The sequence below is a fragment of the Streptopelia decaocto genome (genome assembly GCF_964273445.1).
Source record: "Streptopelia decaocto genome assembly, chromosome: 2".
In the NCBI taxonomy this organism is placed as follows: Eukaryota; Metazoa; Chordata; class Aves; order Columbiformes; family Columbidae; genus Streptopelia; species Streptopelia decaocto.
Genome location: NC_138655.1, coordinates 39087374 through 39103073, shown reverse-complemented (window position 1 = coordinate 39103073; position 15700 = coordinate 39087374). Strand labels below are relative to the sequence as shown.

Sequence of the window (15700 nt, the reverse complement as noted above, 5' to 3'; positions counted from 1 at the left end):
AGACCAAACGTCTTCTCCTGCAACCTCTCGGCCAGAAACGCCGCAACTGCTTCTAACAGCCGCGCTGGGCGTTTGTCCGCCACCCAGCCTCGTACCCCAGCACCGCTCCCCCTGGGGCGAACCGGGATCTGCAGCCCCTACCAAAGGCCCGGCTGCCACCAGTCTCCTTTTCCATGTCTCCCCCCACAAGGCGACGTTCTCCCCCCGGCGAAGCCGCTCGGGAGTCACCCAGGGAGACGACGCCACCGCGCCCGCAGACGCGACACCCCCTGGAGAAGAGCCCGGCCCCCCGGGACGGGCGCACCCTGCCGCTTATTCCTCCCACCAAGACAAGTGACACGCAGCGATCCCGACACCCGCCAGTGCGGGCGAGAGAGCGGGACCCGGCCACCCAACCCCTCAGCGCCCGCTCCAAGGACCCCGAGCCACCGCCTCCCCTCAGCCCTCCGGCCGGCTGGGCGGGGCCAGCGCCGGAGCCCCGCCCCCACGCCGGCGGGAGGCGACCGCGCGCCCCCGCCCGCGGCTGCCTCAGCACTTCCGGGTCGGGGGCGGGGCGGAGCGAGGAGGTGGGTGCGTGACGTTGCCGGAGGGTCCGGGGCCGCTCGGCGCCTGTTATTGTTCTCGCCGCCCGTTCTTCCCGTCGCCGCGTCTGCCTTTCCCCGGCGCCTCGGGGAGCGGCGGTAGGGCAACCAGCGACCGAGCGCAGCCCGCCGGTGACAGGGGCGGAGGTAGGAGAGAGCGAGTGGTGGCCGCGGAGGCGCCCGGCGCGAGTGGGCCGCTGCCCGGTGGCCGTTAACCGTTTCCACCTCTCCGCAGCGCGAGCCCTGACAGCGGGGGCGGGGGGAGAGCGCGCGCGTCACGAAGGAGCCAGCGGGAGCCGGAGCGGCGGGGAGCGGGCGGCCATGGCCTACGCTTATCTCTTCAAGTATATCATCATCGGGGACACAGGTGAGCGGCGGGGACGGCGCGGAGGGGCCGCCCCGGGAGCGGGAGGCGGGCAGAGCGGGGAGCCGGGCCGGGCTCTCCGCTCCCATTTCCGCAGTGCTGGCGTCGTCGACGTGGTGGCTCTGCGCGAAGAGGAGGCTCCCCCCGCCTCTGCGCTGGGCCCCGCCCGGGCCCTCGGCCTGCCTCTCGGCCGCTCTGCGCCCGGCGGCCGCGGGCCCTGCACCAGGCCTGGAAGGCCGACAACCGCCTCTAGGCCTGGCTGACAGGCCGCGGGGCAAGTCGGGCTGTGTCACGCCCCTGCCTGCGGCATCTGAGCCTGGCGGGGGAAGGGTGAAGGCGCTGCCACTGCGAAACTTGTACCTGGGGAGTGCCTCTTGTTTGCATCCCCGCAGCAGTGAGACCTGAGAGGTGCTGCATGCCATCCCGCTGTTTTGTGGTCAAACCAAGGCTACTCCTGTGAGGTGCCTTCAGCTCACGCCTCAAGGATGCCCTTTCTAACCCCGGCTGGAGGGGCTATAGCAAACTTTGCCAAGACATGCTGTCAAAGGAAAATTAAAATCCATGGCTCTTTCCTTCTAATTTACAGGGACTATTTTAAAATTATTTTCTGAGTAGCTTTCTGAGATGCTTCAGGTTGCTTCTATGGTCTCTTCCCTTCTTCACCCATTTACTTGCCACTCTTTAGAAACTTGCTCTATTGTATTTGTCATTGGCTGCTATGTAACAAATAATAATGCTTATGAATGCTGCAGGCATAACCATGTGCTGATAGGAACTGCTCTTTGCAGCCCCTTTGCCAATATATTCTAAGCTTCCTCAGCATAGTTTGGACATGAGTAGCATACTTTCATCAAACTATTGTCAGAACAAGGTAACTAACACAGGTAACTATTGTGCCTGTGCATTGTGCATCTTTCTTGTTGTTTTTCTCATACCTAAATAAATGCCTTCTCTATTAAGTTTGATGACACAGCTGTCATTTTAAATGCTATTCCATGGATACTTGCATAATTGTTCTTCATACCTATGAACAAAAATATTTGTTGCTAGAATGTAATTATGCACTACAGTTGCATTACACATGAGGTCGTTAAATACACTGGATGCAACTACTATGTGATTTTTATCTTTTTTTGAACCTACATTTAAACTCTGAAAGCATTTTTAGGCTACTGCAGTAGCAGCTGTATTACAGATGAATGTTAGGAAGTATATCACAGCTACAGTGACCATGTTGGAAGCATTAGGCTGTAGATGATAAGTGCAAATTCTGATTTTTCTTGAGTATTTAGGTGAGTGACAGTTCATTAGTCTAGGGGACAGGAGATTACCTGAGTAGATTCAGGAGAAGTAAGAAGGGGTTTGTCTGCCCAGGAGGATGCAGAATGGTAGTGCAGAATTCAGAATGACAGTGCTTCAGAACAGGTGGCCAGTTCTGGTGTATCTCTAAAAACTATGATCGTTAGAGTAGTATAGACAGCAGAAAACAATTAGTTTGATACATTGATCCTACATTGATTAAAATTTTACAATCAAATATCCTCAGTGTAATGGTATGTGTTGCACTTTGGCATTTCAGTTCCTTGAAATGTGAAATACAGAACATGTGTGTGTCACTTCTGAAGTTGTTTAAACTGCTTAAGAGCCAAGTTGGGGAAAAGTGAGATAGAGAAGGGAATCACAGAGAGGAAAACACTTCCCTGGTTTGGGTTGTTTTGTTTGTTTGTTTGTTTGTTGCTTTGTTTTTAAATTCCTGTGGCTTTTATTCAGAGTTGCTACAGGAAGTTAATTAAGAATACTGCAGCAATCATTCTTGAAGTAGATTAAATATGCTGTAGCGGTAAGCTGGTTTTGCTTTTATTTAGGTCTCCTATGAGCCTTTTAAGTATTCCAATATAGCTAGTACTGAAGAGCCAATTTATGTTGTGCACAGTTGTTTGTTGCCAAAATGACTGTGGTGGTTTAGGTCTTCCTCAGACGAAGGCGACTGAGCTCACAGCTCTGCTGATGGAAATTAAGAGTGGGTTGGGACTGTCCTTTTTAGTTCCAGTGGCTGTCTGCCACAGTATTCCAACCAGTGAGGATATGCCAGTGGCCTTGGAGGCCATGTGATTTTTCATAGGGATCAAGAAATTTGTCTCTGGGATTTGATTTAGAGTCTTTGGAAATGGATCAGCTGCCTGGTGACTCAGCAATTAGTTGTAAACAAACTGTAGGAGAAAAGTAAGACAGCATCAGCTGAAGACAGATGTTAACATTTAGCTCCTCTTTATTTTCACTACTACAAAACCAAGTGGGTTATGTGAGCCATGAACAAACCATTGAAAAACCCCTGCAGTTATACAAGAAACCTGCATGTGTCTTCTCTGGATTGTGATTTCCACATGCTTTCATCTGCTTAAACACAGGAATTCAGTATGATCTCAGTCTCTTAAAATGATAGCCCCAGAAACTGCCCATGCAAGGCTGCTTTTTGCTCAACAGCATTTTTCCCCTTGCATTGCTTGCTTCATTGGTCACCGACATTCAGTGACTTTCTTTTGCTAGTACTTCAGGTACAGTAGCTTTATGAACATTAGATTGATTCTATTCTGGTTGTTACATTTTAATATATATTTTTTTAAAAAGGTTGTTGTTTTGGTTTTTTTGTTGTTTTTTTTCTATGTGGTCAGATCTCTTTTAACATCTAGCTAGTTTTCTGTTATGGTGATGACCTGAAATGGCATGGCTGTCTTTCAGCTACCAAACATTGTTGTAAGTCTGCATAGTTTTTACATTGTATCAGTAGCACAGTTGCTGTACAATTTCATGGAGTAGGTATTTTTAAGAGAAAAATGCAAGTATTATGGAATACTGACTGCTGTGAGAGTTAATGAGGGAAAATCTTTTGATCTGGATATTTCCAAAACATTGTAGGAGTTTGCACATGCATTTAGAAGCATAGGTGGTGCATTCAGCTTAGGACTCCGAGACCTTTGTTTTGGTTGTTGATAGTATCCATTTAATGTTGATTGCTGGTAAGAGTTGGTGTGTTTATCCATTCTTCCTTGCACATCTGTCAGTTGAGATGGACTTTGTTCTGAGCCAGGGTGAATACTCTCAGCACACAAGTATTACCTGGTTTTGCAGTTGGTGACTGAAAGTCTGTCATTTTTTTTTTCTTAAAAGTTTTCTTGTCTGATGGTGAAATCTTCTTTTCTGCTTAAATGTTTTTCTTACTAGCAGTGTACCACTTGGGAATAAATTGGGAACGATACGTGAGATTTCTGTAAAGACTAGAGCTGTTTGCTTTTTGGTTTGTGTTGTTTTTTTTTTGTTTTGTTTTGTTTTGTGGTTTTTGTTGCTGTTGCATTTTGTGTGGGTTTTTTTTTCCCCAGAATATTTAATATGCATTAAACGGCATTTTCTTATATTAGAGTATTTTTGCTAGATTCTACCAGAGAATGCTACTGAACTTTAGCATACCTGAAATAACTATTTTGCAATGGTCAGATTTCTTGCCCCCAGCATAACTTGTCAGTTGTATCCCATCTAAATGTCTCTTTGTGATCAGTGTCGCTGCATATTCCATGAGCAGGTCTGTCTTCTGCTTTTCTTTAATGTGTTAGTTCAGCAACTCTCAGAGCTTCTTGCATAGTGAACTTACAGTTGCCTTTTAATTTCAGCAGATAGTTGCTGGTTGTAAACCAACAATATCTCAAAGTTGTTCTTATTAGGAGAAGATGATGAGAGAAAGTATAATTGCTTGGTGATCTAATTTTCCTTACTCTCTAGAGTAAACTAAGCTGTCTAGTCACCCATTTCACTTGTCTAGGAGATTCTCAAATGTTGAAATTAAGCAATTGAATTGGCTTTATTTTTCAGTCCCCCTGTGAAATGTTTCTAGTGTCAGTTCACTTTGTTCTGGAACAGCAGCTGTTATTAGCTAGCAATGTGCCTGACCAGACCCTCTTGCCCTTATTTCCTATGAGTATGTAACAATACTTCATAACTGAACAGGTTTTCATCTCACTAGAGCTGTTGTTAACACCCCATAGTAGTTTGAGAACTTGTTCGTACTGAAAACCAGAGTACTGATCTGAGCTATTTATGTCTTGCTTTGGGACCCTTTCAATGATACTTTGATAGCTAAAAGAGCAGATACTAGGTGTTGCATGCATACTTCTTAGATGGTAACTAAAAATAACAAACTCTAGGTAGATGCCCATACTAATGGTTTCACTATTACTGTGTGCCCTCATATTAATTCTAACCTTTAGTTAAAATAAAGAAAATCCTTCCCCCAACCTCAACTAAAACCCTTTTATTATGAATGGCTGGCAGATTAAGTCTCTTGTGATCATCCAGGACATGAAGACATTTTCTACAGGCTCGTGTAGTTTAATTTTGCATGGAGTTAGCAGTTGAGTAGTGCCATACTAAATGAAATGTGATAAAGATTAACAGGTTCTCTCAGTTTGTAGGTCTGCACTGATTTTTATGTAGAAAGAAAAACTTACAACATTGGCTTCAGGTACACTGTTGTGAATAATTTATGGCAGTGTTTATTTGTTTAAGTATTGAAGCTGAATCATCTTGGAAAAGTGTTTAAAAGCCATTTTTATGACATTATTTTTTACAAACTTAGAGTCATCATGAAGGATTTTGGAGGTTATTTTTCTTCACTTCTTGTCCATGCTGTAATTGATATGTGAAGTTCCTTTGCTCTGTAACTGGCAGTTACAAACTTGTAGTTTGTCCCTCCTATTAATTTAAATTAATGTTCCAATTTGGTGACAAGGTTGTGACTAACAGTTAACTGGCTAAAAAGAGGTTAAGAAAAATCTTTGTTTTAGGTTAATGTGTCATTATGCTTAGGCCTGTGATGCAGTAATATTGCACTTTGCTGAATTGCATAAAGATGCTGTGGTTGGAGGGGAGGGAGAGAGGGAATGAGCTGTGGCTTGTGATAAAATAGGGCTTACAAAACATCTGGAAGCTGTGCAGACCACTAGACAGAACTAGAAGTAGTTCATAAGCCAGGTTAGAGGTATGTATCTTGTAACATTTCTACTATTTAATTACCTGTTTTAAATCTGAGTTGGTTTTAAAATCTGTGTTGAGACTTGTCCCTTGTTTGAGACTGTCCTTAGCCTGTTTAAAGATTCTGTCTTTGTTTTCTAAAGCGGGGTAAGAGACCAGGAAGCTTGTTTCTGTTCAGTTGTTACTGGGGCTTTGGTTTCGTCGGCATCCAAGTTGACATAGTCGATTACATGTAAAAGGAGGAAGGCTTGCTCCCTTTGCCTTGTGGTGACTTTGATAGTCTACCGTGACCTGAATCAACCTGCTAATGCAGTAGAAAGCTACCTACTTTTGGGGTTAACTTTTTACTTGGTGGCTGAATCAGCTGAGTTGGCCTGGGGAGGTGCTTTCCAAGGTCTGGAGTATTTTCAAGGGAGCAAACTGGACCTAAGAGGATCAGTGAGAGCAAGATACCAAAGGTGTAGTAATTCTTAATCTCCCTGTGTGTTGAGCTGATTGATCACCCTGTCTTGTGGAGAAACAACAATAAAAATACAGTTATGTGAAATGGCTGAGTTAATCCAATGTTTATCTGCTGCCCAAATGGGTGGACCTGGTTACCACTCCTTGTCTCAGCTGTGAACTTCTGCTTCATAGCTGTCAGCATCAGCACTTGTCTGATCCTTCAGCGAGTCAGTTCAGCTCACAAAGTTGATTTAAAAAACAATACCAAACAAATAGCAGGTATGGTCAGTAAAGTGTAAGAGCTTTTCTGAGGAAGGAGGTGGCACTGTGTGGGTAAGAGTGAGGCAGCTAGCAGATTAACTAAAGATATTTGTCTTCAGGTTTCACTTTCAATACCCAGGTTGGGATGGCTACTACTGCAGTTCTTCTGCCACCTTTCTTTGGCTATAGTGGTGCTTATGTGAACAAGTAAGGAAATTATTGTAGCCTCTTTGCCCCTTCCTTTTTGAGGCATTTCTAGTTTTGAGCTAGATCAGCTTTTTAAGGCATACAGACATCAGTGGAGGGAACAAGACTGTAGCAGTTGGTTAGATTGGTTTAAATTGTTGTGGAGCCTTTTCTTTTGGCTGTAATCTGACAGTAGATGAGTTTCATCTAGTGGTAGGAAAAATCTGAAAGTTTTCCTCGTGTTGAGAGTAGTGCACCTCTGACTTTGCCGCTGACCACTGAACTTTCCTTGCACTATTCACATGGGGTGACATGAGCTGGAAGGGGAGAAGGAAGAAAGTCAGCTTTCTTAGCAAAGGCCATTTGACTGGCTCAGCTGTATCCTCACCAGTGGTGTGATTCCAGAGCTGCTTTTTTAGGTGTCATGAGTGCATCCTGCTACTGAAAAGAACAACCCTTCCCTTTGCCATATATTTTGTAGCCCGAGTCTCATGCACATACTAGTGTTTTGGGTGACTGTAGTTTTATGCTGGATCAATTTCTTGGTTTAGCTCACTGCATAACCGTATGAGTGAGAAGGGAGTGGTGAGATTTGCCACTGAGCTGTTCTGGCTTGGTGAGCAGTGAAATGAACACTAATGTTGATATAAGGAAGGGAGGTGTTGGGCCAAGGTGGACAAAGCTCTGGCAACCCTTTGTCTATAGAAACTGGCTGCTGAGCAGCACCCAGATAAAGAGGAAGTTGTTGAAGGAGGCAGAGGAATTTGGAGAATCAGCTCAGGCTGATAGTTTTGAATTCAGAGCCGGAAGGTAAAACTATTGTAGCACAAGTTCTGCTTCCCATCATTGGGTATTAAGAAGTGATGAAGGGATGGATCCTAGAACAGGCACTTGCAAAGAAGCACGCTGCTCCCCTATGAGCATATAACCCATTGTTTTAATTTGTTTCTAAGCAAGAGCTTTTGTTTACTGTGTTTGTTGGTGAAGTGTATCCAATCTCTGCTCATTTCTTGGTTTAAGATACTGAGTTGTTTCTTTTTTTCTCTAGGGTTAGTTTATCTGAAGCTATATTAAAGTAATTGTGGCAGTAAAATGGAGAATGAGTTAATATATAACTTAATCTCTTCCTTTTGTATCTTACAATTGACTATCGTAAGATGTACTCAACTACTTTTCCCAGAGTGTCTGTCTCATTTCAGGTATAAGATTTACAGTGCTAAGTGAACGAGAAATGTGGTGAACAGCCAATTTGCTCTTAGAGTTAACCAGTGCAGTGACTTTAAACCATTTGTATGCCATGGAATTAGTTACCATACAGCTGTTAGTTGATCTTTGCAGCATCTGTTTATGTCACAAGGTGGTAAACTGCTCAGGAGTTCATAAACAGCTCCTGTTCCCAATACAGGTTCCTGGTTGTGTTTGTGCTAGCACAGTCTGCTCAGGCTCTGGAAGTGAATGGGCCACAAGCTATTCTTTGTAGCACTTCTGGTTACAAACTTGCAATGTCTTAAAACTATAAAATTAAAATGAAGTATTACTATTAAATGTAGGCAATAAAAAGTTGATAAGTACTATCTAAAATGGATTATAACCTAAACTTCACAGGCACTGCAGCTTTGTTTGCAAGTTTTTGAACCTCTTTTTCAGTCAACAACAGTACAAAACTTAGGGACTTCCAGATGTTTTTTTGCTGGAAGGTTCTGAAGTAGCAACAATGGCACTAGACAGAAACTAGTTATTTCTTCTGGTTTTGTGTATGAACCCATCAGTCTGCAATCTGCTCTGAAAATGCCTGCTACATTGAAGTAAGTAGAAGTGCAGTCAACTTGTGCCAGTTTGAGGCAGAGCTTGCGTCAAAGGAGCTGTGCTTCTCTGTCATCTTTGCTGGGCTGATGCTAGTGTATGCTTGTTCTCCTGAACCAGGCTGGTCACCAGCCATACAAGAAGAAGAAATATCAGGTTCACACTTAAGAACTGGTACTAGGACACCTAATTAAGTGTCACTTTGGTTAGGTTTTGAAACATTTTTCTAGTGCTGTAACATTTTTGCAGAAATATTGGATAGTTTTGAGGTTCTGGCTTATCCAATGATACTGAAATTTACCTTACTGTGTAAGGTAAATGGTGAAAGGTATTCTACATTCTGTTTCTGGTGTGAATTATAGGGGTGTTTTTTGTAATTATGTTCTGTGACACGGTAGCCATATTTTCTTGGTGACATAAAAGTTACCTGTATATGTAAACTGTGTTCTCTGAGTAGAAGAATTTTTAATAATTTTAAGGTTCCTTAGAGATTTGCATTATCTGGTCTTACAGCTCCAATACTCTGCCTGTCCTTTTTCCCTGTTTCTTTCCTACCTCCAGTGCTCTCCCCCATTCCTCATATGCTAATTTTGTTGGTTAAAGTCTACGCTTGCTTCCAAGTTGCTTGTGTTCTGCCAGCTTGCTATCATAAGCCAGAGGAGCTACAGAAGAGAGATCTGTTAAGGCTAATACTACAAACTTTGCCTTGGGCTGTCATTCCTTGCCACTATAAGTTGTTGATCTGCTGGCTGCTGCATTTCTCTTCCCTCATTTGAACTAACTCTCATGCTTCTCTGACCCTGCATTGAGCCATTTATTTTGCTTTGTCACTCTTCTTGTCAGGTTAGTGTGCTAACCCAGCAGACAACTGAAATGGCTTAGTTAGATGAGTTCTGAAGCAATATGGAGAAAGGGGCACAAACATGACGTAGGGAAAAGAGTAGGGACAGCAGCACCAACAACTGGCTTAGGCTACTGGAATTGCTGCATTGCTTGGGATATTAAGCTCAGTCTCATCAATTTGTCACAAATACTTCGGTGAGGAAATAATTACAAGTCTCCTATTTCTGTTAGATTTCATTGAAACTGGCCACTGTGCTTAGCTTTTAAGACCAAAATGACAGGTGGGCACTGATTATGATTGTATAGACTGTGCTTTTTAAACCATACTAAAAAACTTTGAGAATGCTGAATTTGGTAGAAGAAAGATCAACATCACTGTATGCATCTCTTACATCTTGCAGTGTGGTTCTTTTCCTTATCCCTTTGTTTGCTGTCTTTCATTACCAGATATGTCACTTCTGATCAGCTGTTGCTGACCCTCTAGTATGTGGCTAAAACAGCCTGATCTTCCTGGACAGATAAAGTACAGTGGGAACTTGGATGCTACAGTATTGTATGTTATGTTATATAGTCCAGAGTTTAAATGTGCGTAAGCCCAATGTATGACTGTTAAGTTTTAAAAGTCAGAAAATAGGAAATTTGACTGAGCAGAATGGGAAGAATGGCCCTTCCAAGTTAAGAGAACAAGGAAAAATAAACTGTAAGAAGTGTTATTTTTACAAACGTAGGTAGTTTGAGCACTTCTATTGACTGCATTAACTTTTACTTTTCTGTGATTTCCTGAACAGAAGGAGTTGCCCTTTTGCTGACCAGTGTCTATGTAATGTGAAGAAGTTAACCTGTTTGGGTCTGAAATCAGGACATCTGAGGGAGACAATGTATATGTTGTTTGTCTGTTGTCTGCCTATTGGGAACCAGTGGGCAATAGCACATAGTGGTTGTAAGCAGCCATTTATGAACTGTTGTTTTCTCAGCTGATAAATTGAGATGGATGGGAGTGAAGTGCTATTGAGGATCCAGGTAGCTTGGAAGAAAGCTGAGAGTACTGAAGGGGAAGCAGAAGTAGGGTTGTGAGGAACAGCAAGACCTGTAGTTACTGTGAAGAGAGGATATGGAATGATACTGTAAAGGTCTGTTAGGAAACTCTTTTTCTGCCTAATGTTAAAGTCAGAACTACTTTTTCTAAAGAACAATTTTTGTTGAATTTTTGAAGATAACTGCTTTGACTTTAATGTTTCTGTAACTTCAAAAGCTCTTCTGTTATGAAGTTGTTACCATGCAAAGTAGATGAAACCTAGTATCTCAAGTTCTGGTAATGAATTTTAAACAATGTATATACCATTTGCTCAAATTAATATTTATTGGTTCTTAACATTTTTTTTAAATTTGCTTAAAATTTCTTTGTTTTCTTTTTTTAGGTGTTGGGAAATCATGTTTATTGTTACAGTTCACAGACAAGCGGTTTCAACCAGTACACGATCTCACTATTGGTAGGTCTCTTTTGTCCCCTACAATGCTAATGGTTAAGCAGCTAGGGTACCTCAACATGCATTTATGAGTTGTTTGTGCTGCAGTAATATAGGATTTGTGCTGTATTAAAGTAGCAGTGAATCTCTAGCTGATGAATATTCATTAGTTAATAAAGCCAAGTGGAGGTCTTTTTTCTTATTGGGAAGGTACAATCTGAAACAATTTTAAAAAATATCTATAGTATCTCAACTGTCTCTTCAGAAAAGCTAAAAAATGGACATGGAAATGGAATTGGCCAAGCTTGGAGTGCATTGATGATGATGCAAATCGCGGATTTTTCACTAGGAAACAGAATATTAGCCTCGCCACATAACCTTGAAGGCTAGTTACAGATAAACTAAAGCAAAGTTAACCTTAAAGATGAATAAACGCGTTTACTATTTGGGAAGGCTAACTTCTAAATAGAGAAGGATTGAAGTGTATTCACTGTTTGGATGGAGTTTTTCTTCCTGAATTGTCAATTGTATGTGGACCATTTGTTAAGAGGGATTTGATATTTATACTAGGAGAAACTATTCTGTCAATACATATTGACAGAATACATTGTGTCTGATCTAACTACAGTAAATGATACATATTTTTGTTTATAGTTCCACACAAAATATTAAGAATAGTGTGGGAATAAATTCTTTTGTAGGCAAGCTTAGTCTTCAGATGAGTTTCCATGTTAAGCATAACAGATGCTAGCCTCTGATAAGGTTGCAGAACCTTTGAACTTCTTGATGTTATTTCAAGGAACATATCATCTCTAATCGTGATGAGCCTTGCACAAAATGTGTCCCTGGTCTCTATTTTTAGTTTGTGCCCTGGAATAGGTAGACTTCCTGTGTTTAGGGGTACTGAAATAGATGCTTGAAATATAAACAAACATTCTTCATGTAACAGAAGGTATCAGGTGGTTTCGTTATGGCTTCCCTTTGCTTCCCTTTCTCTCTTGACAGTCCTCCCACACCTTATGTGTGGCTGTCTAATATAATTCAAATTCTTGGGCTAATGTCAGTTTTCAAATATTGCTGAGGTCTTGGCAGCAGACAGGCTAGCTGAATAAAGAGCCCAGGTTCCTTAGGGAGGTGTGAGTTATAGTCATCTTTTCTTCTTCAGACCTGCCAAATATATGACACTTATGCCTTGGACAGCCCTGTCACATCAGCAAACTGATGGGCTGTGGGAAACAGCTTTACCCCAGCAGGGTGGCTGTAGTGCCAGTTCTTTGCCTTGCTTATAGCTAGCTGAAATCTGGGAGTAGAAACTGAAGCTAGTGGGATGAGGGTGAACCTAGATAGCAGCATAAAGAGGGGTGTAGGAATGGAACATGGGAAGCTGCTGGGAAAGGGGAAGAAGTGGCATAGGCTGGAAGCAGCCTCCTTTCACTTCAGTGATAGGGCATGTGTGTGTTTTGACCAGAACTCCTCTCCCAAGTACCCAAACAGATTTAGGAGGACAGAGATAAATAAAGAACATGAGTTCAGAGTCATGGGAGCGCCCATCCAGGGCGAGATGGGATGGGTTGATGTCACATAATACGCTTACAACTGATGATGTTAAAACTCCTGAGAACCCCTAGACTGAATAAAAAGGCTTAACTTTTTTCAATATAATACAATGATTTTGGCCTGTGGGAGTGCAGATTCTATTCCTGCTGTGAGCAGCTCAGGAGTGGAGAAGGGAAACTGAAACTGGGCATGTGGAAAAAGACATTTCATCTAGAGGTGTGCAAAATTCAGCCCCGAGTCTTAGTATAGCTAGCCTAAAATGTTATCTTGAAGATTTAAAAAATTCGTAGAGAAACTTCACCTCTAATGAAAACAAGATGGGGAATGAAAAGAAGAATACATAGAAGCAGGTATTTTTCTATTTTTGAGCTATGTTCAGAATTCTGCATAATTGTAATAGCATACTCTAAAAGAGCTTACAATGCAACTATCTCAGTTTAATTTTCCTTTGGGTACTGAAGTATGTGTTCTTAACAAAAATGATGGAGGGAGACTGCATGATACTCTTGGGAGGGGGCAAAACAAAACCAAACCACCAAACACACACACAAAAACCCAACCAAAACAAAAGAAAAAACAACAAAACCTCCACAACATTTGTAAGTAGATAAGGGTGACAAAAACCCACTGTAAATACTCTGGTTCTCCTGTTGCCCTTAGGACATGCCCTTGCTGCAAACCTGAACAGCTTTTATTCTTTCCTTAAGAGAACAAACTTTGCATCAAACTGTGTGTGTTATTCCAAATTCAGAATTTTCTCTCAGCAGATATTTCGATGGAATAGGATAAATATTCTTTTAATTTTTCTTTGGGGTTGTGTTTAGAAGCTAAACATTGAGGGTGATTGCTGGATTTCAGTTGGCAGCTCTATATCTGCACTTTGAGACAAGGAATACCTGTAGTGTTGACACTTGTAGTAGTCCAAGGGCCTTCCTCTGGCTTTGCAGTCAACTTCAGAGCATTGTCATTCACCTGCTGCTTCTTTTCTGCCCCTCCCCCTACATTCTTTCTACTTGTTTGCATACACTTACTGCAAGTTATTTGGATGCTAAAGAGAACACAACACAGTGTTCTTTGGCCCAGGTCTTTTATTTGTCTCCGATATCCTGTGTTGGGGAGAGTAGCTCCTCCTTGTCCCCTTCCCCAAAAGTCATTCTGCAGAAAGCAACGCTGCTTCCTCAAATATTCTAAACAAGCTTTTGAAGAGACATTTGGAATGCTTCAAATCTGGGCACATTAGTGGAAGACTTCAGTCCAAATCTAGACAGTTACCAATTTTAGACAAAACTCATGCTTCCAGATTTTATTTTTTCTGAAGTAATGGATATATGGAGCATTGATTAATGGAAACTTGTCTTTTGTCATAGTTTAATCCCAACCAGCAACTAAGCACCACACAGCCTCTTGCTCACTCCCCCACAGTGGGATGGGGGAGAGAATCAGAAGAGTAAAAGTGAGAAAATCATGGGTTGAGATAAAGACAGTTTAATAGGCAAAGCAAAAGCCACACACAGGCAAAGCAAAACAAGGAATTCCTTCACTACTTCCCATGGGCAGGCAGGTGTTCAGCCATCTCCAGGAAAGCTGGCCTCCATCATGTGTAATGGTTACTTGGGAAGGCAAACACCATCACTCCGAACGTCTCCCCTTTTCTTCTTCTTTCCTCAGATTTACTTCTGAGCATGATGCCATATGGTGTGGAATATCCTTTTGGCCATTTGGTGTCAGCTGTTCCAACTCTGCCGCCTCCCAGCTTTGTACCTGGCATGGCATGAGAAGCTGAAAAGTCCTAGACTGCTATGTAACAACTAAACCACTGATCTATTATCAACATTCTTCTCATACTAAATTCAAAACACAGCACCACACCAACTGCCAAGACACGTTTAAATATGTCCACTATCTCTAAGCAGACTTTAACTACTGTAGTAACAGCCTCATTTTATGCTTCACTTACTGTTAATGGACTTAAAATTGCTTTAAAAGACAGTACAAAAGGCTGAATTTGTCCACTGAAGAAATTCCCTCTGTTTGTTTGAAACACTGTTTTTTTTTTTTTTCCCGTGGTTATTGAGTTTGATCTTTAACTAGGTAGTTTTGGAAATGCTTTTTTCATAAAGGCAAATGAGTTTTAATTAATACAGTAATAAAATTTATGCTGTTGAAGATGACATTTGTATGCTCACTTAATAGAATATTTTATTGATAAAGAACTGTAGGTTTAATTTTGTCTAAACTGACTTCAGCAATCTACCATTGGTAGAGTGTTAAAATAACTGTGACTCTTCAGTTTCCTGTTTGCATTCAGATTGACGTGTTTTTCTCCCTCTTGATCTAGAACTACTAAATCATTTGGTAAACTTTGTAGGAAATACCTCCTTGACACTTTCTCTAGTTAATGCATTTTTAAAGCACTTGGAAATTAACAGCTTTCTTCCTTCTAGTAAGCTTTCCAGCTCTTCAAGCAGCTGGAAAATTAACTAAAAGCAAATTGTGAAAGAGTTTATTTCTTACAAATACAATGTTGAATTAACGTAAACTTACGTTCTTGCTTTCATAGTATTTGACATTCTTCTTTCTGATGCATATTAATAACGTAATCTTTTGTAAAATCTATTCAGGTGTAGAATTTGGGGCTCGAATGATAACTATTGATGGAAAACAGATAAAGCTTCAGATATGGGATACAGTAAGTAACAAATCATAGAAATTTTTAAACATGTGGCTCTGCTATCTTTCCCTTTGTTCTGATTAAGCTCTGTATTATCAGCACCCATGTCAGGCTACGTACTCTGTCTTGTAGCTTTCTTTGGTTTCTATGAAGATTAAAATTTTGCTAAAATTTCCTCTTTTGGTGTGATGTATTCTTAAAACAGTGCAAATTTCTGCTGTTTGCGCTGTAACTTCCTCAAGTAACAGTTTGTCAGATTTGCAAAACTGGAATTTGTGCTGCTTCACTTTATTTGAAAGTTGCCTTTATTATTAAGAGCTTAGGTTTCTCTAAATAATTTTTCTCTGTTCATTCATGCAAGATCTGGTTAACATAACATCCTATTGTGTGGCTTTAATTATGAATTCTCTGGAGGAAATGTTTGCATTTCCCTGTAGAAGAGAAGATATAGCACACGGTTTCCATAGAAAAAATCTGAAGAACTCAAGTTCACTATAATAAT

At 41.5% G+C, this 15700-nt stretch overlaps 1 protein-coding gene across 1 annotated transcript in view; it reads left to right on the top strand.

Annotated features, from left to right (window-relative positions):
- Positions 1 to 541: 541 nt before the first annotated feature.
- RAB2A (RAB2A, member RAS oncogene family) overlaps positions 542 to 15700 on the top strand; it is a 42621-nt gene continuing 27462 nt past the window's right edge. Inside the window, exons 1-4 of the mRNA XM_082044776.1 lie at positions 542 to 728; positions 817 to 948; positions 10923 to 10994; positions 15149 to 15216. Coding sequence (XP_081900902.1) covers positions 903 to 948; positions 10923 to 10994; positions 15149 to 15216 — 186 coding nt within the window. The 5' untranslated portion in view covers positions 542 to 728; positions 817 to 902. The remainder of the gene's footprint in view (positions 729 to 816; positions 949 to 10922; positions 10995 to 15148; positions 15217 to 15700) is intronic.